Source organism: Melozone crissalis, unplaced genomic scaffold (genome assembly GCF_028551555.1).
Source record: "Melozone crissalis strain CALT ecotype California unplaced genomic scaffold, PUWL_Pcris_2 ptg000013l_1, whole genome shotgun sequence".
NCBI classification, from domain to species: Eukaryota; Metazoa; Chordata; class Aves; order Passeriformes; family Passerellidae; genus Melozone; species Melozone crissalis.
In genome coordinates this window covers 54,035,466-54,059,341 of record NW_026535791.1, presented here as the reverse complement: position 1 = coordinate 54,059,341, position 23,876 = coordinate 54,035,466, and the positions used below count along the sequence as shown (strand labels likewise).

General features: G+C 35.9%; 1 protein-coding gene across 1 annotated transcript in view; it reads left to right on the top strand.

Moving 5' to 3' along the window:
- PUDP (pseudouridine 5'-phosphatase) overlaps window positions 1-20,718 on the top strand; it is a 61,799-nt gene extending 41,081 nt beyond the window's left edge. The window contains exon 4 of the mRNA XM_054271836.1: window positions 20,150-20,718. Within this exon, the coding sequence (XP_054127811.1) occupies window positions 20,150-20,326 (177 nt within the window). The 3' untranslated portion in view covers window positions 20,327-20,718. The remainder of the gene's footprint in view (window positions 1-20,149) is intronic.
- The last annotated feature ends 3,158 nt before the right edge of the window (window positions 20,719-23,876 follow it).

Below are 23,876 nucleotides of genomic sequence, written 5' to 3'. Positions count from 1 at the left end.
TGTACCAAATCTAGAGAGAGCTCATTAAAATTTTTTCAGACTGATTAAATGGCATTAGGATTTATGAGTCTCAGTGGGCATTTTGTCATAGAATGGAGAAGTTGAAAGAGAAATTTTCTGTGACTTTTTTGCTCTAGAAGATATAAGGGAAGAACAGTAGATTCAGAACATTATGGCATTCAAATATTTTGTAATTTTATTCTATATTGTACAACTAAAACTGGATAAAGAAGGCTAATTTAGCGCTTAATGTGACCACTGTTGTTGTAAGCTTTTGTAAAAAAGAATGCTAAAACTGTTTTTTTGTATTGTCTGCTTCATTTTTAAGCCTTTTCTAGTTTTCTTCCCCCACTCAACTCCTCCATTTTGACTGAGCGCATGTAGTGCATATATTTTACTCACTATGGTTTTCAGATAAGCAGGTATTTAATTAGTGATGTTGCTGTTATTCCTTGTGTATACCTGGAGGTTGAATGTATTAGAAGTACTTTATTTGAAGTACAGAAATTACAGACATGAACAACCATTCTAAGTGGTGCACTGAGCTGTAAATTGGAATCCCTGCTGTTCAAATCAAATGTTTTAGTCACCATAAATCTGTTCCCTTCAATTTTATTGACTTATACTCTTTCCTGAATGTTTACGATTCACAAATTTTTTATTTTGGAAATAAAGGCATTAAATGTAAAACCACTGACATTTTTCAGCTTTGTTCAAATATACATCAGTGGTTTTTTTCTTCAAGCTTGGCTCTGGTTTTTCTTTGCCTAGGCCTAGATTACTGATTTTTTTCTCATCTGAAACAACCTTCTAAATAGCTGTTCATGGTATGAGCCATTCTGATTTACCCAAGCCCTGCTGTCTTATTTCCTTGGACTCACAGTTCTTCCCAGCTGTTTTGGCATATTGTTAGATATTGGATTTTTTTCCAGTGGATATAACTTGTGATGGTAATGGTCAGAATATGAAGTTTAAAGTGCTAGGCTGCATTCAGGGAGAGAGATGACAAAGAGTTTGTAGATGATCACTGTTGTTCTCAGACAGTGTAGTCTGACAGAGGCAGATACAGCACAGGCCAGTGGCTGCTTATTATGAAAAGACATCAATGTTGCTCCACAACTCTTTCTGGCTGAAGGTGCATTTTGAGATAGAAAGAAGAATTTAATCTTTCTTTTCAGAAAGTTGGCTCAGTACAGCACTGCCCCACCTCCATGGGACCCTCTCCTTTGATCACCTTTCCTGTAGCAATACTCTAAATATTTGAGACAAAAGAGGGTTAGGTCTGGTCCTCTACACTACTATACACAGGCATCTTTTCCCTAAATTCATAATAAGACACTATTTTATACTTAAAAGATAATTAAAGGAAAGGTACTTTTGGTTTGTTCATTTTCAGGTTTTTTCAATTATTGTGCTCTCAGTTCCTATGGTTGATTTACTCCTCCCTTTTCTTCTAAAGCATGTTTACTTGTGTGTTCACATGTGCCCTCACCCACTCTCCCAACCTACTCTTCCCCATGCTGGCAGTCTCTATTATATATTTGTGGAAGAAAAATGAGATGTTGTATGGCTTGCAAGTAATTTAACTTTTAAGTGTTCCAGACATTGCCCTTGTTACTGCAGTGCATGTTTATTTATGGACGTATTTGTCTTACGGAGATGAAAAAAGTCATTGAAATTCCATGCAAAAAGTAACCTGGTCAAGGTTTGCTTTCACTGAAGGTATCTTAATGATTGGAAGGGGAAAGAAGGATTATAATTAGTTCTTAGTCTTTGGAGTACTCTACTTGGGAGGGTGGAGAGGTAGGAATACTTTTTTTTTCCTTGCATTTGTCTTGATAATGTATCAAGTAGCTGCTAAGGGACTTGATGAAATGTGATGCAGAATAATAAATTATGCTCTGCAGCCTTCTTTGCTTCTACGTGAGGTGAGTGTGTAAGCACAAAGAGTCTGGTGCACCTCCAAATTCAAAAAGCATTATATTCAGATTAGCAGGTCGCTGGAGATGTGTTGCTAATTGTTTTAGGGAACTCATTATGAGTATTATCACATATTAATTATGCATGGCAACTAGGAAAAAAGAGGGGGGAAATCCTTGTTTTATGATAACTTGCTCACTGATTTATCTTTTCTTTCTTTCAAGACCTTGAGCATTTTCTTAGAGATGCCAAACAGCAATCATTGAATAATTAGATTTTAATTAACAAGAATTTTCACAAAAAATGTTTTTAATGTCTTTTGAGTTATAGCAAGCATGGATAAATCCTCTTTCAATGAGATCTAGTGCACAGATTCTCTCTGTATCTGGAGTTACCTTTGTAATCACCCAGAGTTTGTTGTAACAGTGGCTTTCAACAATTTCTTAGTTTGTTTAAATTACTTGTTCTTTGTGGAGATGTGGTTGTAGGCAATTTTCAGAGAGCTGGTATTACATGGTAGTGTTCTTCTTATTCTGCTGTGTGATAAAGAATTTGTAAGAGTCTGTATTTTTGGCATGATTGCAGAAAACCTACATATGGAGCCATCAATTAACACTGGTAAATTATTTATAATCTAAACAGGGCAAAGCTTTTTGCTCAGACTGATTGCTGCATCACGAAATAAGTGCACTTAGAAGGTGATTACAAAGTGTACTCCATAAAGGAGTACTGGAGATTTTTTTTTCATTATTATTGTGATAGGTGTTATAAAGATAAAAGACCTTGTAGTATACAAAAGAACTGAAGATATGAAGACTTGTCTGCTAAAAAAGGATGCTTAGCATTTCCATTTCAGCACCTTTTTTCTTAGAATAATAGCATAATTCAAAGCCAAGATGAAAATGGTTCAAGTTTAACTTCAGTAAGACTGGAGTGATTCTGATTTAAATTAGAATACAATTCCAAGCAGTGGTAGAAATTCTACCCTTCTGTTCCATAAAAACAAACAAACAAAACAAACAAAACCAAAAAAACCCCAACTTTTCATTTTTGTCTAATGATTTTTGTCTAAAGGAATTGCTGTTCATGCTCAAATTCAGTGTCCAGCTTATTTAGTACCATCTCTGGTGACAGCTTATATTCACAGCTTAATAATCACCTTTTAGCTAGAGGGGGTTAATTTATCCACTTAAATTCTATTGCTCCCATATCAAGTTGCTTTTAACAAAAACAGACAAAAAATAGGCTTTAGTAACTCTTTCACAGGATCTGTGGGTTTTCTTTCTACTGATGTGTGCCTGGGACAATGAATTCTGTATATGTTGCATGTGTTCCAGTGTCAGTTTTTATATGTTATGAGTGAGAAAGATAAGAAGTAATTGATCTGCCACTCAGTATTGTAAATGCTGCTTGTCACATCCCTTTTTATTTTTTGCTCCGTAAATTAAGCTCTTTAGAGACTGTTCAAAACCTCACCATCTCAAAGGGTTGTGTTTGGGATTTTTTTGTGAGATTGAGGACAGTGATATGGTTGTTTGGTTGTTTTTCTCTTCGTAAGCATTCTGATTGCATTTTTTCTTACTCTTCCTATCAAAAACATTTTAACATAGAATAATGTCTGTGGGGCATAGTATATAGAGCATTCCAGATGAGACCATTTTATATATGTCTGTGAATATAAATAATATCACCCAAGCTCTAAGTTTTCACTGAGCTGGTCTCCCAAGTCCTGAGTTTTCTCTGAGCTGTTTACAATGATGCCCAGTATTTAAACCAAATATCAGAAAAGGTATATGTCATTTTTTTTCTGCCAGCTATTGTTTACTGCCACGTTTCTTGACCATTTCATTTAATTTGACACTTGACTGCGCAGTAGCCTACTTTGTCACTCCAAAGTTCTTACAGATGTTATCCCAGATGACCTACAAAACTTTCTGCTATCAGCAGATTTGACTAAATATAGAGGTAAGGATTACTAGTCAATACTTCCCTGAATAGCACCAGAATTATTTTAAAATACAACTGCAACTATTTTCTAATATAATGGCATGGTAATGGAAATGTCTTTTGATGTTAGTAACTCCTTCATAGGTTAGTTGCTTCAAAGCCTCAAGGTTTTGTTGAGTAGCAAAGAGCAGTTGATGAGATTTCATCCATTGCTGAAAATATCCTCTGTTACAGAACATGTTTTCCTCAATTAGGAAATTGTCTTCTTTCTCCTGAACAGACACCTGGTCACAGTGATCTATTCAATTTGTCTCCAGAACATATTATTGCATCCTGTAGCTCAGTCTGGAGACATTAGAGATTGCCTATTGTCCTGAACTTCAGAACTATTAAGGACTCAAAATACTACTGATTCAAAAGTGCCATGAGCATAACACTATGTAACCTTACTGCTTTTCACTTTCAATAATGCAGTTATCCCAACCAAACTGAACCAGAACCTTTCATTTTAGAAAGAATGATCATGTATCTGAGGTAAAAGGCATTTGCAAGCTTTAGATTAGCTACAATATATCATTTGAAGACTGATATTAGATGTGATTTTTTAAATTTTCAGGCCAAAAATTTTCATTGAGAGGATTTTTTTTTTTTTATTTCAGCAAAAAATGTTTGCAGATTTTTTAACATGTTCCTCAGAAGATAGTATTTTTCAGTTGTAGTGATAACTAGTACAATGGTCATATGATAATTCTGTGAAGAGTTATATTGTGTACAGTAGGTGTTTGAAGTTTGGAAAGGTGGAATTCCTGTAGTTAGGTGTTCTAGAAGTCAGGAATGATGCTATGACTCTACCATACCATGACTAATACTGCATCTGGGAATGTTTCCCCGTTTTCCTGATGTTTGTGTGCTGCTCAGTGTGGTCATCCTATTTACCTTTAAGTACACATTAAACTATGATGGGATAAAAAGCATCATATTCATGTATGCTGGATCACAGGCATGGAGTCTGCTCTGGACAATTTTTCAAGCACTATGAAATAAATGTAAACATCTAAGACTATAAGTACAGATGTAGCTTGTACAAACTAAGCACTATAAGCACACACTTCAATCTACTTAATGAACATTGTGGCTTTTTCAGTGAACAAGATTCCAATTTCGTGTTTTAGATGGCAAGCAAGTCCCTCAGTTCTCCTCAGAGTTAGAGTTAACAGAGGTCATTCCTAATAAAAATAAGAAGTAAATCAGACAAATCTGCTTTCAGCTGTGTTCTCTGCTGCCCTGGTCCAACAAGTAGCAAAAGCAATTTAAGCGAGACAAATTTTAGTTAATAACCCAGCAATAAGAAAGGGAGGACGAAGAGCATGTACCAGTGATTCCAGGAAGACTGTATTCTTAAATATACTGCTGGAGAAGGATGAAGAATGTAGGCATGAAGATTGTACAAGGCACAGAGGTCAGCATGATATAAGACATACAGCTGGAAGTGGGAGAAAGAGATAAAGAATGCAATTAAGTGAAAGAATAGAAGATCTCTAGGGAGTAGAAGGAAATAAAAGCAAGACATAAGTAATTGTGGGTAAGATAATATAGGGCCTTGAAGGTGAAAATGAAAACTTTAATTTGTAGCTGCACTAAGTAATCTATATACCTTCATTATAAATAATAAAGAGTTAATAGTGTGCAATAGCCCATTTTTCCTTATGGCTTTCTCAAGCATTTTTTAGGGAGTGTAGATGAAGTGTGAGGAAATGGTCTAAGTTAATGATGTATATACTGAAATACTAAAGGAATTTACTTCTTTGAGGCTAAGCATTCTGTCTCATGAGGATTGGTAGATGATGTGACAGACCTAACATTACAGCAAAAACTCTTCAAATATTTAGGATGCTACATGTCTAAATTTAAAACCTCATGAAGATAGTGGAAAGAGGAATCAGCTACAAATTTGCGCTTTGGCATTTCTCTCAAAGTAAAGAAGTTTTTTTTAGGAACACTGATGACAGAGTTTCATCTTCTATCCTAGTATTGCATTAACTAGTAATTCTAAAGTGTTTGGACAATTTATTTCTGTCCCTTTCTCCTTTCAATTGATTTTTTTTTCCCCCTGTCATCTTAGCAATCTTAGTTGAAGAACAAGTATGCTTGACGGATGATTGTTGACTCTGAGTAGGCTGGTAGAAGACTGCTTCAGTGCTATCTTCATATTTACAGGTCCTTTTTGCAGCTGAAATTAGTAAGTTACAGCCTTAATTTTCTTAAAGATTATTAATATTTAGTGCAGTAACTTTCTTGTTTCTCTGATTTTGTTTAAATAATACAGTGCTAATGAATGGCGAATAAAATGTTCTGTTAGTAGAATACTTAGAAAAGGTCTTCAGTGTAGTTTTGTCAGAAATTTTGAAATTTGTCTATTATTTTCTAGAACAATTCAGTCTCACCAGCTTTCACACAATTTTTAAAAATCTGCCAATTGAGTCCTTAGCTTTTCTGTCTGAGTTGAGTATGTCTGAGTGATCTGGCTTTGTGTAAAGTGATTACTAGTAAGAGCTTCAGGCTCAATGTCAGTCCAAGGATGAAGAAATCCATCACAGAATGCTGTATTTTAATAAAAGGATTTCAGTTACTTGGCAATATAAAGACATAATAATGCGTGTGACATGCTGTGGTGTATTGCTTTAGGATCAAACTGAACATTGGAATAATAGCAGCATTGAGAAGAAAGGAAAAATAGGATGTCTGATTTGAGCATCATTTTTTCTTCTATTGATTTCTATATTTAGCATAGTGTATGGCATGTCAGGCCCTGGTTATAAAGGCCTGTAAAAGAAAGTACTTGGATTCCTGGTGTTGCATGTTAGGAATCAGGCAGCATGTGATGCATAAACTTGCACAGAGTTGGATGGATCCTAAGAAGATCCTCTACCAGATGTTGGAGTTTGTGTTAAAAGCTTCTTTGCAGACCCACAAAAGAGCTGAGAGAGGTGACAGCAGGTGGGGGATCCCAAGTCACACCTTCCCAACAGTTCCCACATCTGTCACAGAAGTCATCATCCATCAGATGCCCATCTCCATATGATCAGGGCAGCACAGAGTCCCAAAGGTAGACAGAAGCTCAGATTAAGAGCTCAAAGGGAGGGACAGCCTGTTCAGGCCCTCCCAGGGCTGTCCCAGAAGTGCTATCAAGGCAAAACAAAACTGGACCAATCCTTTTGGACTGAGGAAAGATGCAGCCTAGGGCGTCGTGTGACGGTGTTCACAGGGGTTCTTGGATTGGGGAAGAGACAAAGATCTGACTCCATGTTTCAGAAGGTTTGATTTATTATTTTATGATATATATTACATTGAAACTATACTAAAAGAATAGAAGAAAAGGTTCTCATCAGAAGGCTAGCTAATAATAGCATAGGAAAAAATTATAACAAAAGCTTCTGTCTCAGACAGTCTAAGCCAGCTGACTGTGATTGGCCACTAATTAGAAACAACTCTATGAGTCCAATTACAGATCCACTTGTTGCATTCCACAGCAGTAGATAACCATTGTTTACATTTTGTACTTGAGGCCTCTCAGCTTTTCAGGAGAAAAAATCCTAAGGAAAGGATTTTTTATAAAAGATGTCTGTGACAGTGTCACACTCAGTATGGGATGCAGAGGAAGAGAATTTGGGGTTTGATCAGGATTTATTACAGGGAAATAGAGAGATAAGAGGATAAAAAGCATTGGATGTGTAAATAGGTGACACATTCATTTGTCTGGCCATGCACAGCTCCTTACCAGTGCAGTGTGTCCTGTGTTAGCAAATTTAACTTCTAACTCTTCCTGGCTGAAGGGCCTCTGTGTGTGTGGCCAGCAACCAGACCCAGGCAGAGGCCCAACGTGTTCATGGTACCAGCATCTGGAGTGAGCATGGATCTGGGTGCTGGCAACTGGGCAAAATGAGGTGCCAGCCCACAGCCTGGGACTGCAGATCACAGGGGCCCAGCCCAGGCATCTGCAGAGCCAGTGGCCAGGCTGAAGTGCAATCCTGTGAGCACTAGAGAAGAGGCAGCTGAATGACCCTGTGGGTCCTTGGGAGTGCTGAGTATAACTGCATTGATCTGTGTGTCTAGCCTTATGTAAATTTATTTATTTATTTATTTACTTGTTTATTTATTTATTTATTCGTTTTGTGATGCCTGCTGGGAGATATGTGCTCAGCCTTGCTACTGTTTGAGCAGGGAGCTGTGGCTGCCTCCCCTTTGTCAGGCAATTAGAGGAGGCTCTATTCCCAAACAGCACCAACCCCTTCCCTAGCATCACATGTATCTCTCTATAAAGGGAGATTGGATAACCTGGTCATGTTCCAGGTAGGTGTCATAATCCTTCTGTTTCAGTCTCCTAATGAACTGCCTCCTTTCTAAACATCTCTCACAGCCATTTGAGCTGCACTGCATAGCAGAAAATATGCAAAGTATACATGGAACTGTGCCCCTATTCTGTTTGCCCTTCCCCTCCCCGCACTATCCAAATGTGGGGGATATTTTCTCAGTTGAGGTAGTCACCATAAAAGTCTATTTTAATTTCTAACTTTATGCTTTGTTTGTATTTGTGAAAATAAGTTTGCAAATACTTCTTTATTTTTCACTTAGAATTTCTCTTATCACTGTGTCTTCCTTCTTGCTTCAAGAGGAAGAAAAGGAATAGATTGTTTAAGTAGAATCTGGATTTTCTGTGTAAAGAGCAATAAATGTTCTGAAATGAACTGCAGTTGTGTATGTTGTAAAATTGCTTTTGTTTGACAGGTTAATAAATCTTAGTCAAAGGTCTGAATGACTAGAGATATTAAAAGCTTGTGTTGTCTGACAAAACCAAACAAGCCAACCATCTTTTTGCATTTCTTTATAAATACAGCAAAGGGATCAGTATTATTTAGATTGATCATGGCTCTCATTTTATTTGCAAAGTCTTTGTCTGTGGGTGTTCCACATTTTTTATGGCTTGGAAGGAGAGATTCTTATTAATTAAGATCAGCTTACCTGAACTGTGTTCCTTTTCTTCAAGGAAGGTAGTCCGGAAGGCAGCCAAGGCAGAGAGAAAATTATTTTGTTGATAGGGAAAGTAGAAAAACATGAAGAGAACCTAGACTGGAAGCCTGCAGCACTACCACTGCAAAGCACAAGAGCATCTGGTTTAGAAAAACATTTTGAGTGTCATGAGAACATCTTTGCTTTTCATCAATGTGTAAGATACTAGGTATCTATGTGAACTAGCTCAAAAGGGTAATTGTCACTCGATTTTGTAAGATTTTCTTGTTGTTACTTTTTGTAACAAAGTTAAATATGACCTAGTAGAGCAAAGAATAACAGTGTTTCTAGACAGAGTAATTGTTTCTTTCCAGTTTAATCCATCATCTTGATATCCAGTAGAACTACCTGTTAAATTCCTAGTTTTGTTGTCAATGAGGAGGCTGTTCTCTATGGCTTTAAAAGCATTGAAGTGGTTTTTTTCTGCAGATGCAGGGTCAATGGAGAAAAAAGAATTTTTAATGTCTTTTCTCACACTGTTCTGCTTGCGAAGACTAGAACTTACAAACCTTTGAATATAAAACAGTTATTTTTACCCACACCTTCAAGATCTGCCCGCCCAGAACACAGATCCCAGAGTCAGTCTCTATGTGTGGATGAGATTTTCAGTCCTCAATCTTTAGACATATTTTTTATTTGATTTATCAATTTTTTCCATTCAATGATGAATCTTACCTATAAGCTCGCTAGAGACAGCTGGAGTCAATTTGCAAAGACTTGAAATAAAATAGAAATAGAATATAATAGATCACTAAAACTTCTTTAAAAAAAAAAAAATAAAAACAAAAGTAGAAAAAAAATCACCTGCAGCATTTTCTGTGTGCTGAATCACAAAGTTTAAGATTCACTTTTGCTTGTTCATCTGATAGTCAGCCTGTCCTATTTTATTTTTTTTTTTTTAAGTCACAGCATATTTTACCTGGTAGCCAGAACATATAATTCGGTGGACTGTATGGCAGTGATACTTTTTCACCTGGACACACCTGCTGCAGTCTGGTTTCCCTAGGGAGTCTTTATATAATGTTGGATGCTGAAGCTTCCAAGTTCCAAGCTTCCAGTAAAATGCTGCTTGTAGCACTCAGTTGCTTGTCAATTTATCCAGATTCTTGGCAATATCTCGGCATCTCTTTCTGAACTGATTGTATTACTGTATTTGAGGTGCTTTCTTTCAGGTCATGTGTTGTCATGGTTAGAGCAATGTAAAATCACTCTTTCCAGTATGCCATGGTAGTTTAACTAATATATAAATACACATAATTTGTTTTTAAATAGAAGAAAAGCAGAATGGACTATGTTTACACAGAGAAGACTCAGATTTTTTTTTCCAAACAAGTGTGTCTTATAAGCACATTAACTCTCATTAAGGTGATTCTCTGTAATTTGACTGCAGGCATTTGCAGAGAAGGCAATTTCTCTTTGATTTAACTATGACGAAATGTGTTTATATCAGTATTGGGGTGACTGAGACACTTCCTAATGGAGTGCTTTTTATTCTCACAATAAGTTTTCTAATAGTCACTTAGCATTAAGTTTTGTCTGTATTTTTTGCACATTTTTCAATCAGACCTTTAAATTTACAAGTTCCATTACAGTGCCATCTTTCTCTGCAATGAATCTAGCTGCACACTTTTGAACAGGAAAGAAAACCCAATTGATTTATTTCCTGTGGTCAGAAAAAAAGGTAATTACAATGTCTGGTGGACACTGAGTTGGCCATGAGCCAGCAATGTGCCATTGCAGCAAAGGTGGCTGATGAGGAGGAGTCTTGCCAGCAGATTGAGGGAATTGATCCTGCCCCTCTACTCACTGGTAACACCACACCAGGAAAATACTGGGAGCAGTTCTGCACTTCCCAGAAAAAAGACATTGAGCTGCTGGAGGGAGTCCTGCAAAGGGACACCAAGATAACTAAGGGATTTCAGCACATCACATTTGAGGAAAGGCAAAGTGAGCTTGGAGAATAGAAGGCTCAGGGAAGCATTAATGCAAGTAAATACCTAAAGGGAGAATGGAAAGAGCCAGGCACTCTTTAGTGGTCAGAGGCAATGGACACAAACTGAAAGACAGGAGGTTCCCTCTGAGCATCAGGAAACGCCTTTTCCCCATAAGATTGACTGAGCACTGTTGCAGGTTACCCAGAGAGGTGGCAGAATCTTGTTCCTTGGAGATACTCAAACTCTGTCTAGATCTTGTCCTGGGCTATGTCCTGGCTACAATGTGCTTACTTGAGCAGGAGGTTGGCCCAGGTGACCTTCAGAGGTTGCTTCCAATCTCAGTCACGGAATCACAGAATCCCAGAATATTCTGAGTTGGAAGGGATCCACAAGGAGCATGAGTCTACTTCCTGAGTGAATGGCCCATACAGGGATCAAGCCCACAACCTTGGCATTATAACACCACACTATAACCAGCCATTCTGGAATCATGTGACTCTGAGTCCATACAATACTTATGTATCATTTGCACATTTTCTGTGTATATTATGTGGGGTCCATTAAAAAGCAATAATTCATTAATAATTGCATAGCAAAATAATGTGGTAACAAGCTTTAGAGTAACAATTCAAAAAGTTTCAGAGATGTGGACACGGCTTAAATGGGAAATTAGCCACCCTAATCCCTTTTCTAAAGACTTACTCAAACTATTGAAGGTCGGCAAACGCAGGGTGCTTCAGATCAGCGGATTCAATAAGCGATTCTTATTTTTCATATAAAGTTGTTATTCTGTTGGATGAGCAAGTAGTTTTCACTTAAGCATATGGCCTGATGAAGTGTTTTGAGGACTTTGCCCATGAGAGGTTGTTTTACAGGCAAATATATGGTAGTTTTCCTTTTGAATTAGTCTGCCATCTGTCAGCTTCATACCCTGTTGAATCTGAACTTTATTTGTGGTTGAAATATACAGAATGGGAGGGATTTTTAGATAAAAAATTATATTTAAAAAAGCTAACAAGAATCCAGGTACTGATAAACTTGTTTATTTGAAGAACTGAGTACCCAAAAGTTCCTGATACCATGGCAATATTCCAAAAATAATGTTCTGTTAAGCCAGTGTCATGGCTCTGTTAGTTACTGATCTCTTAAACTCAATAAGCCTTATGCCACAGAGAGGGAGACTGTCTGTATGGAGACCATATACACCATGTATTTATCCACATGCATACATACAGAGTTAAATAAACATGCTTTTCTGGTTTTGATCATTGTTTACTCTTATACATTCATTTATATGCACACCTTATTCCTTTCATGGAAAATGGCCTGTTACTCTTCCTGTAAGCATAACTTAGTCAAATAAAAAAGCTGAGAGCCCTTGGTTGAAGTGAGTGTTAGCATTCTCTTATCTGGTAGAGCAGGTCTAGTAGAAAAATAGGGACAGCTTGATAACTGTGTGTCATCAATGCCTTTTAAAAAGTGTTTCTATGTGATATATAAAATAGCTAGATAATATTAGGGGAATTTCAACAAAAGCATGTTGAAATATTTTGAGGTTAAGACTTAAATAACTTTCTACATGTGAATTCATTTTTTAACAGTATATTAATTTTCTTATTTACATAAATGTTTGGGCTTGGAGTTTACAGTAGGAAGAAATTTTCTAGAGGAGCGGTCTGTTGTAATGGTTGATTCACATAAAACTGTTTGATATTCACTGACTTTTCTTCTCTGAATTTTTTATAAATCAAAAAAGCTAGGTAACTATTGCTTCCCTAAAATAAACAAAGGAAGCTGATAAAAAAAAGCTAGGGATTAATGTGAAAAACACAACTTCTCTACTGGAATGTAAAAAAAATGATTATGACCTTTTTTTTTTAACTTTCCTTTTAATACATAGTTCTTTTTAAAAATTTTGGTTTTACCAATAATAGTTGTATTGATCTAGTAGAACTTGAGTGCACTTACAGTTAATCCCTCATTCAGGGCTAGGAGAGTGAGTCCACTGAATTAATTATTTCTCATAATAAATAGTTCCGAAAGGAACTATATTGTACATAGTGCATGAAGAAATAGGGTTTCATAATGAATTCTTTTACTTTTGGTGGTAGATTTCACATTTTTTAGAAATATTGTATTTAGCACACAGAAATAATTTCTCAGGTAAAGAGATTTAGGAAAGAAATTTTGAGTTCGGAATTTCATTTTCTTGCAGAGTCAAAGCAGCTTTGTCAACTAAGAGGCTGAGAAATCATCTTTTGAAATCACAGGACAGTTACTTAAATAGTTCTGGTTACTGATGTAATGAGGCTTTTCATTTCAGACATGATATTTTTAGATTGCTGTTGCAAAAATAAATTATGGAATTATGACATTCCTTACCATAACCCAATGACCACAGGTGGGCTACTGTTGAAGGAGCATGTTCATAAACACTTGCACAGCTGTTTTGTGGGTTTACATGTACAATCAGCTTCATGCCAGGTATAAGATGGGTTGAAGGGATGAGCCTGTAGGATTTAGACACTGCCCAACAGGAACATTTGTATTCCTCTTAACTTCAGGAGTTAATATTTTTTCAAACTTAGTTTTGTACATTCTTCTCCACTTTCCTCTGAAAATCTATATTGACAAGAGAGAATTGCCATTTTTAATGTGGTTTGGGGTTTTTTTCCTGTGGTTGAAATACAAGAAAATACTTATTAGAATTTTGTTACTCTTTTGTTTGTTTTATTTAAAGGTGGTAGTTTCTGGCTTTGTGCTTGGAGCTTTATGCTAACAATCTTAAATATTTTCTAGAATAATTTTCACCTTTAAATTTTGAAAGAAAGGCTCTTTTCTTCCTGATCAGGAAGAGTTTAAGTGTAATGCAGCTATATCTCACCAAGTCACTCCAGACTGGTGACATTCTTTTGTACAGTTCAGTGAGAAGCTTGTACTGAATAGAAAAAAAAGGACCTTTTCCATGACGTTTTTGCACTCCCAATGAAAACCTGTTTAAAGGTTAATGCCTTTTCTGACCCTGTCTCTCTTTATTGAAGAAATTAAGAAATGACCTTATGTCTGAAACATATGTAGGCTGTTATTAACACTTCCATCAAAGATTATACAATCATTAAATAATGTTTAGATCCATTTCATGTAAATTTCACTATGCAAGCTGATCTTTCTATGTGGGAAAATAACACTGATCAAGGAGGCACTATAGAACAAAAACAAACTATTGCCAAAATAGATTTTAGAAAAATTAGCTTGCTCCATGAGAATCACCTTCTGCAGCCCCTGCTGAGGCAATTGTAGGCAAGTGATGGGGTCCAGTTACCCAAAACAAGCAGGAAGGGTACCTGCTCTGGCAGCCTGCACCTGTGGGTTTGTCCACATTCCCTGTGGCAAAAAGTTAACTGCTTTTATTCAGGAAATACTTTTGGTGCCTACTTCCAGTTTCAGTTCAAGACTTGGAATCTGGATGCATCAAAACTTCCTCCTTTGGGTGTACCTGACTTGTATCTCTGATGTGTTTGCTCACAAAATGGGCCCAGATCTTGTCCAAGATGCAGAGTGATTGTGCAGTAGGCAACAGGCAGAAGGGGGAACACAAGAAACTCCTAGATTCTTGAAAAACCATTTCCACCAAAGGGCTGGTTCCACCAGATGGTTTCACTGTATGAGAACAGGTGACCAGGAGGTACGTGGAATCTGCATACTTGAAAATGCTCAAAGCTCACCTGGCCAAGGACCTGAGCAGCCTGCTTTGGCTGGACATGTGTTGAATAGGGTGTTTCCAAAAGGGCCTTCAGGCACTCAATGCTTTTTGTCCTACAGTTCTGAGCTCTGCATGCAAAGTGCATTCCTTGAATGTGTTGTGTATTACATGTCAAGGAAGTCAGTGGGTGAGATAAAGATAGTTCTCTGTGGAAAGGAAGGCAACACAAATTAACTATTTCATTGTACAGAATTACTTTTTAGGCCAGTTTTAGAGATAAGTGACATAATACTCCAGCTTGTTATGCAATACGAGTATCCTCAGTAGAGAACATCTTGAGTATTTGCCTTGTGTTCTCCATAAAGGGACAATACCCTTCTATGGCTAATCCAAGCTGCAGTTGATTGAGTTAGATTTCTGCTGCCGGGATAATTGGACACTGTTTCAGAAATGCCTGAGAATTTCTTGAGGCCTTTAACACAAGTTACCATACAAAGTTCCCAGTGTGCTGTCCTCTAAACACACAGTGCTCTGTGAAAAGAGTGCTCCAGCCATCTGGAATGATCAGAGTAACCTTGCATGTAAATGTGACCTTCTCCCTGCCTCACAGAGCCGCTGTGTCTGGGCCTGACTGTCACTCACAGAAACACTTTCTTTCATTTGATTGAGTCTTGAAAACAAGCAAGAAATATGAAATTTCTCTTCCTTCTTCTCCATCCAAACCATTTTATTCCTTCTGGCCTTCCTTGAGATAATGTTCCATGAACTGGTTTGTGAGAGAGGAACTGCTGGTGTGGTCTGAAATGTAAAGTGGAATTTATGTGAGAGCTAGAAACCCAGAGTGATCTAATTATGTGCAGATGTAACACTTTTTTGTTTCTTTTTCCTTTTTGAAATTATGCTAATGATTTTTTATTTTGTATGTTTTATGGTAAATAATTTGATTCTTATAATGGTCTGCAACATACTCCTAGTAGTGAGTTAATAAAAATCTGAATTAAAAAGCATATGTGCACGTAATTTCCAAAGAGTTCTTAATATGAATCATTGACCCATAAAGAATGGTGGTTGTAGTTAGTATTCAGAATATTCTGGTGCTTAATTACGTTGATTTTTAGTTTCCAGTTTATTCATTTGTTATAGCATTTAAAAACATCTTGGCTTACTCCTCATTTTCTTTAATGGAACTAAGTTGTGGGCCTGTAAGCTGCATTACTTTCTAACAGCATATTTATTATGATTCTGTTATCCCTGGCTGGTCAAATTGGCACATCCTTAAAATAAAATGAAATGTAATTTATTATTGTATTCACTATTGGAATTTTTCCCAACTATTTCTGGAAGGAGTGCAAGTCCAAATATTAGGAGAGAAACATTAAGTACATTATTTCAGTATTGTTTTTTCTTAATTCATCAGAGAATTAACACAGTAGAAGACCAAAACTGCAAATAATGCAGCTGCTTAAAATGGATTAAGTCAATAATGTTTAAGTAACCCTGATGGTAAATGGGTCACCCAGAAATATATTTGCCTCTTGTTCCCAGGTATCTGGACAGTGAAAACATAAGAAAAAAGAAATTATAAGTTGAGTGAAAAAATTGCCCACCATCTGTGTTATCATGTTAAAATTGTTGTTTCCTCTCTCTTTTTGTGAGTTTCCATCATCTCCCATAAATAACAAACAGCCCCTTCTAAGCATCTCAATATTTTGTATGGGATATGGATGGATCTGTGTTGTATTCTGAATTATATATTATGATTCTTAAAAATTTCTGGGTCACTCACAGGACTAACACAGTTGATTAGTACTGGAATTATTTTGAAAATCTAAAAAAAAATTGAGCAAGGAAAAGTTACAAAAGTTGTTGAACAAACCACAAACCATGATTGCAGTAGTAATACCTTTCAGACTAAGTTACTTTTTAGATGCTATTTAGTTTTGAATTTTAATCATGTAGTATGGGCTAGTTTTTCACAATGAAAATAGTAAAAACACTTCTGGCAATGAACAGTCAGCAAGTTGTCTGTAGAAATGGAAGGCCTGAGCACCTCTTGCTTTACCGAAATCAACTGTCATTCTGATATCCATGTGATCTGGCTGTACTTGGTGAATTTCTTTCTGCAGCCTGTGTTGGGGCTTTTTTTTAGAGATAAAATGAAATTTAAATTAGGTCTTAAACATTTATAGAAGACTTTATTGTGCATATATACATTAATTAATATATATGGGTACCACATACTTCTACAGTGCAAATTTTCCAAATCACCCATCATGCTTTTGACCAGTTGATTATATTAGGAAGGAGAAAAACATCAATTAAAAATGAAGAAGTTACAGAGTATGAGATGTAATCCATAAGAAGCCCAAAACATATTATGTCACATTCTGATACCAAATGTTTCTGTGTCATTTGTGGACAGGTGATGAAAACTTTATTTTCATTCTTTCCTTATAGAACAATAGATGGTAGTGTTAAACTTGCAGCTGAATTCTGTATGTATAAATCATTGCATCTTTAGTCTCATCCTTCGGTCTGTTTTAGGGCTGATGCAGTAGTGTCATATGTGGTCAAGGATATTTATTAGATAAGCAATCCCTATGCAAATATATTTTATTTGCAGATCTTCCTAAATCTTAATTTTAAAACTGATTTTAATATTTTATGCTTCCAGCCTTCTTGGTTATCTGCAGTAACACTTATGGATATCCCTGTTAGTCACATAATTATTCCATCCAGGCTTTTGCACTATGTGGGGTAGAGAGGGCCTGCTGTACATACCAAGAGCCTAACTAATACTCTTTTCTTATATTCTTGCATTTAATGTAGGAGGATGAGGTAATGAGGTGCTGCAGTAATATTACTTCTTCCTCTGGTTATGTGATTAATTTTTTTTTCTAGATTCATAGAGTGAAATATAAATTAATATACTTTGCTATACTTTTTTAAGCATTTAGTTCATTCCAAAGTGAGAACTGTCCTATATTAGTATGACCTTTTGAGAGATCTCATAGGAGTAGTATTGATCAATGACACAAGTTTTAAAAATAATGCACAGAAGTAGCCAGAATCTCAGCTGACGTCTGTATAAATCTCATCTGTCTCTCAGTTGGAGTGATGCTGATGTTGCAATACTTATGCAAAATGGAAAAGAACTTGGCTGCTTTCATATCTCTAAATTTAGTGTGTGGGTGGTCCAGGACAGTGAAGAGTTTATAACATCTCTATGTATTAATAAATCCATTTCGTGTGTGAACCTCTGTAAACCTTTTGTCATCCATTAAAATTGTGACTGTGCTGTTGACACTAAGTTTCAGTAAAAAGAAAGACTTAAGTACACTTATTTCCTAGTAATGTACAAGTACATTACAAGTGTAATGTACAAGTGTACTAGTACACTTATTTCCTGTAATGTGCAAGACACTGTAATTATGGGTCATTTGCCTGGTGTCTTTGGTAATTAAGGGTTTTAATTGTGTCCAGCTCCATGGAATTAGTTAAGCTTTTCGTTATGCATATTGCCTTCCATAATCATTGGTTCCTCTCATAAAGTAAGCTTAGTGACATCATGGAAGCCAGTTAGGTCTTTCAAGGCGCAGAGCAGTGAAGTGCATTCTTTTGTATGAGCTGGATCAGAAAAGGTTTCTGAAAGGCCTTGATAATGCTCTTCTGTTGAACATTTAAGCTTATTCTTCAAAAAGCAAAGCCTGTCAGAGTTTCATTTATTGTCCTCAGAGTGCTTAAGTTCATGAACTAAGTTATTGTTAAGAACAAAACCTATAGGCATAGCCATGCTTCCATTCTAATAGCAATTGTACGAAGCTTGCCAGGATCAGCTGGTTACATATTTGTAGTTACTAATAGTGATAATGATCAACTTTTGAAACTATCAATTGTTCAAACAGGAATGCAGTGACTTTATGGAGGAAATGAGCAGAAAAAACATTGGTGTGATTAATTTGGCTCACTAAAAATTATTAATTAGGTTTTACTTTATTACATGCAAGGTAGAAAGCACCTTTTCACTTCACAAACTCCAAGTTGTTGCTGATATGTTGAAAGGCAAGAATCAATATTTTAAAAAGAAAGGAAATCAGGAGAGGGTTCTTTCATTTTTCTCCTTCCTCAGTCCATATATAACTTCCACCATCCCATATATACCATAGATAGGTGTATATAGGGCAGACATTTGATAAATCTTGCAAAATTTTTTTCTTTGAATGTAATAAAGCTTTTGCAAGTTGCAACTTGATTTCCTTAGAGCAAAGCCAGAACAAACACTGTGCATCCTTTATGTTCTGCAGTGAAATAGTTGTGTGTTTCAGAACCTAAAAGGTGCAGTATGATGTTGTATGTTCATAGAATCATAGAATATTCTGAGTTTGAAAGGACTCGCAAGGATCATCAAAGTTCAGCTGCTGGTGTGATTCCTGAGCTGCACAGGACAGGCTCAGGAATCACACCATGTGCCTGAGAGCATTGATTACTAGATATGAGGAAAATTGTCCTAACCATCCCAACATCTGTTTTCAATTACTAAAATTACTTGTCACAGTGACTTTGGCATTAGTAATAGTAGCAGTGCTAATATTGATAAGAAATGCAGTATGAATTGGAGAAGTGTTAGAAACCATGTGTTGTATAGGTCAGAATTTTTCAGGTCCTTGGATGCCAAAAGTTGCTTTGGGTTATCCATGACCAAAAATCCAAACTAAATTTGCAAGTCATGGACAGAAAGAGGCAGGAAGAGATGCTTCATTATATAAATTCTGGAATAATCTCCAGAAACATTATCTTTTATTATATAAAATTTTAGACCATATGATTTTTATATGTTTATCTTATTTGTTTATTATTCAATATTCCAACATTATATTACAAAATCCACGTAAATAATGTGTGATTGTTTTAAAAAATTTTAGTTTTGTTTCCAAACTGCAATCTGGAATGACTGTGACTATTGTAAGGCATGGAAGTTCTAACTGACGAAACTCTTTCTTCTCTAAATGTAACTTTCCAATATAATTGCTTGTTTTCTTTCTCATCATTGAATTGGAAGAATTAAGTGACTTTGACAGCACTCTTCTGATAAGTAGTATCTATCTCCACTCGTCTGAAGTTCTACTGTTGACCTAGGTAGTTTAGTGCTCCCCAAACCTTGTGTGTGTAGGAAATGCTATACCTGTGTGTGAAAGCCCTGCTTTTGCCATTTTGCAGGTTTTAAAGTTGGTTTGGGAAAGTTAAAGTTCTTGCTTATTTAGGCATTTGCTTAATTTTCCTTTAAGCTTGTGATTAAACACGTCCCTATTAAAGCACTTAGGAACATCTGGATAACCACTTTCTAGGATTTAAGTAAGTGTATTGATGTTTTTTGAATTGAAATTAATTAAAGGTTAATTACCATGCAGATGTTCAAACTGAGAGGCTTGCTCTTCTAATTAGGGGTGTCTAAGACAAGAAAGAAATTTACTTTTCCTACTAAGTTTCATTCAGGATCCTTCTCTCTTTTAAAACAAGCTATTAGAAGTTCATAGTAACATTATAATTATTTTTTTCTCCTCACCTTCTTGTTTTTCAGTGCCTTGTGTTTGAAGATTCACCACAGGGAATCAAAGGAGCCCGGACAGCAGGAATGCAAGCGATCATGATTCCAGATGAAAATTTAGGTGAAGAGTTTAGAAAGGAGGCAACACTGGTGCTGAAGTCCATGGAAGATTTCAAACCAGAACTGTTTGGTTTACCAGCATATGATTGATGCCCAATGCCTATGAACATGTTCCTGGCTGGAGATAAATTTAAAGCGAAATGAAATTTTATTTCAGTTTTATGATTGTTTTTCATCTTCTACTTTCTTCCTCAAAACTAGAGCACAAAAAATCCTGTTAACATTCAGTCTTTTACACATTACCTTTGATAAATTGTGTGGAATGTTTATGATTTATCCTTTTGATAAACGCAGTATTAAAGCAGCATCTTTCTGTTAAGTGAATTCAGCCTTGTTCTATTCACATCATAATGTTTTCTGAGAATATTATGGAACTATTTAGACAATTTATTGTAACTGCATTGGAAGCTTCTTTTTCTGTTTCCACTTGAATTACTTACTGTTTACATCTTAATCAGAAACCTGTTCTGGATTGCCTTTTATCCCATTAAAACGTTTTTGACACCATTATTGCTATCAATATGTTTATTCTTTTCCTCATCCCATTGATGCCTTGGAGTGGCTACCTAGAACAGCGGCTAGACAAATTTAAGAGAATTAAGTGGGTATTTATTAAAGGCCTTCAATAGATAAACCTTGGACAGTCAAAAGCCTGACAGAGGCTACACTCAAGATGCACAATGGTCACAGGTTTTTCAGACAGATATGTTTGGTCTATTTGCATATCAGAGGTTAATTGTCCAATTCCAGCCTCAGGTAATGAAGTCATATTCCCCCATTATTCCTTAATGAAGTCAACTTTCTCCCTCCCCTCCCATTTCCCTTTTGTTTATACTTTTCTCCCTCTGCCTGTAGGGTGTCATTGGGTTCCAGGCCCAGAGGAATTGTTTTGTCTGACCACACTGTGAAGACAGTAGTTAACACTTTATATGAAGTTTAGAGTTATGCACTAATGCAGCAAAGGATTTGAAAAATATAAAGGCTAAAATCTTAAAGCATCACCATGCTTGTTCATCTATTCCACTTGTATTGTGTTGTCTTTTTTCTTTTTTTTTCTCCCACTTTTTTGACACAGGGGTTCTGTTGTACATTCTGTGTTTCTTTGTTTTCTTCTTAGAGATTGAATGAGATTACTTCCAGACATCCCTCAAAACTTCCATTATTCTGTAATTCTGTCATTATCTTTTCTGATATTTTGATCACCTGCAAGGAAATAAACAAGTTTACATGATCTTAGAATGGAGCCAAAATGCTTTGCATCTTGTTTCTTTCATTTCCTTACATCCTTCTTATAGTCCATGTGTCATGTAGCCTTCTCTTTCATTCTTGTGAAATAAATGTATCTCTGTGCTTCAATTCTGATGAAGTTATGGCCCTAACTCCTTTATGCTAATAGCTTTCAGTAGGCTGTCCTTAGTTTCCATTCTTTCCTTGTCCTTAAGTCCTTGTTTTTCACCAATTTCCCTCCAGAGTTTTACTATATATTTTTAAAATGCAGGAATTGCAGATTGCAAAAATGTCTTTTTCTGGCTACCATAATTTCCATTTAATTTTTATGTTGTCAGCTGTCCTTCTTACTTCTGTCTCTTTCTGGTATCTTGTTAATACAAGGGTAAGGGCCTCTTTATAAAATGCTAGATACATAGACAAATTTTGGTGGAGTCCACAATTTCATGTATGACATGATGGAAGAAAGGTCTTTTACCTTGTCTAAAGAAAGCTGTAGTATTCATGTACCTTTATGACAGTTTTATAAAATTAATTATTGTATTCAGCACTTAAATCCCTCATTTCTAATGAGTATCCATGACGTACTTCACAGTCTTGGGAAAATACCAAACTCCATAAAGACAAGATGCCTGAAATATGTCAAATCTGTTAATTCCCATGTATTATGAGAAGGCTGCTCTGATCTTGGGGTTTTTTTAATATTATATGTTTATATATGATCTTCCTCCCAAAAATATTTTCCAGGCATTCCTGATGTTTAACTGTTTTAGCTTTAAGGGTGTTTTGTCAGGAACAGAAATTAATGAGTTATGGACTCTTCAGTATTCAAGGTGATTTTTTTCCTTCTGTGTTTATAAAAACTCACAATTTTACATCTTTTATGTAGACTGTTATTATTTTCTTTTATAGTTGTCTGTTTATACCTCTGGAAATTAAGGACATTTTATTCTATATGGTCAATCAGATATGACCTAGATTATACCAGAATGTTTTTATACATACAGTATAATTCTTTGCAGGTAAATGCTTTCCATTCTAAGGATCTGGAGGCATTTTTTCAAAAAAGAGTATATTTTGATTTAGTGTAAGTATTGTCCATATTATGTTGTTCCTTTTGTCCATGGATATTGCAGTCATTACTGTTTGTGTAGTGACAACAACCTGTCCCATCCAACCTGAACTCCATTTCTGATCTTCCCAGACAAGATAACAGAACTATTGCTGTACAATTCGTCCTTTGACTTATGTTACACAGCACAATGTTTTACTGTAGAGCAATAATTCTGAGCTTTCAAGTGTAAAACAGGTGCCTGTTGGGATCCCCTTCATTCATAATTACTGAATTTCAACAAGGAAGTTACTATGTAGAAAACCTTTAATAAGCTGTAATTAGTAACTTTTTCAAAGTTTTGCATATATTTAATTTAACTGGAGAGTTTTGCAAAAAAATAAAGTGAGACGTCTCCTTTATACTTTGCTTTGAAGGAATTGTCTTCCAAGTAATGAATTTTGGTTTTAAAGATGTAGATGCAATAAATATATCACTGACAAAATCAGAATTACTTCATCAAAACCACCATGGCAAGATCAGCATAGTTCTAATGTGATAGCCTTATCTTTATGAAAATTACTAATCAGAAAAATACTGCTCCTTAACTCATCAGTAAATCCCATTGTATACAATTATTTTTCCATTTATTTAGTATCCCACCTGACAGTTGTCAGTGAAATTATGGCCCCAAACTGAAGTTTGGGGCCATATGCCCTGAGCCATATGCCATAACCTTCCCATCATTCTGGTAAAATTTCTTCCACATAATTTTCAGCTTGTTGTTTACCAACTTCCTGGTCTTGTGCTGAGCCATTTAACTGTTACTAAAGTAATTTTGACTGTTGTTGTTAGCTTTTCTCTTGACTGAATGAAAAATCAAAACAGCACACAAAATTAAATCCTTCTTCTACAGTAGCCCTAAAAATCCTGTCCTCTCCATTATATGGGAGGGAGATGTTCATGTCAGTAGTAGATGACTGTAGCCTGCGTGATTAACCATGTACCAAGTATCAACATATGTTTGTATATATTTCTTTACCCAGTTTTTGGTTGGATTTGTGGCTCTGTAGCTCGATCATCCCAACAACATCTGTTCAGAAAATAAAAAAAGGAAAAAAGGATTAAAAACTTGGATCCCCTCCCTTCCTTCCATCTGCTGCTTTCCAGATGAAGTCCTGTTCTGACTGAACTGAAAAAAATCCATACCAGATCCTGGCTACAGATCATGAGAACATGTGAGCAATCAGGACATTTGAATGCTCCATCTGTGTTTTTATGAAGAGGACTGTTAAAAACTAATCCAAAAAGTCTATCCTCTAACTCAGCAAGCAGACTTCAATCCCAGTAAATAATTAACAC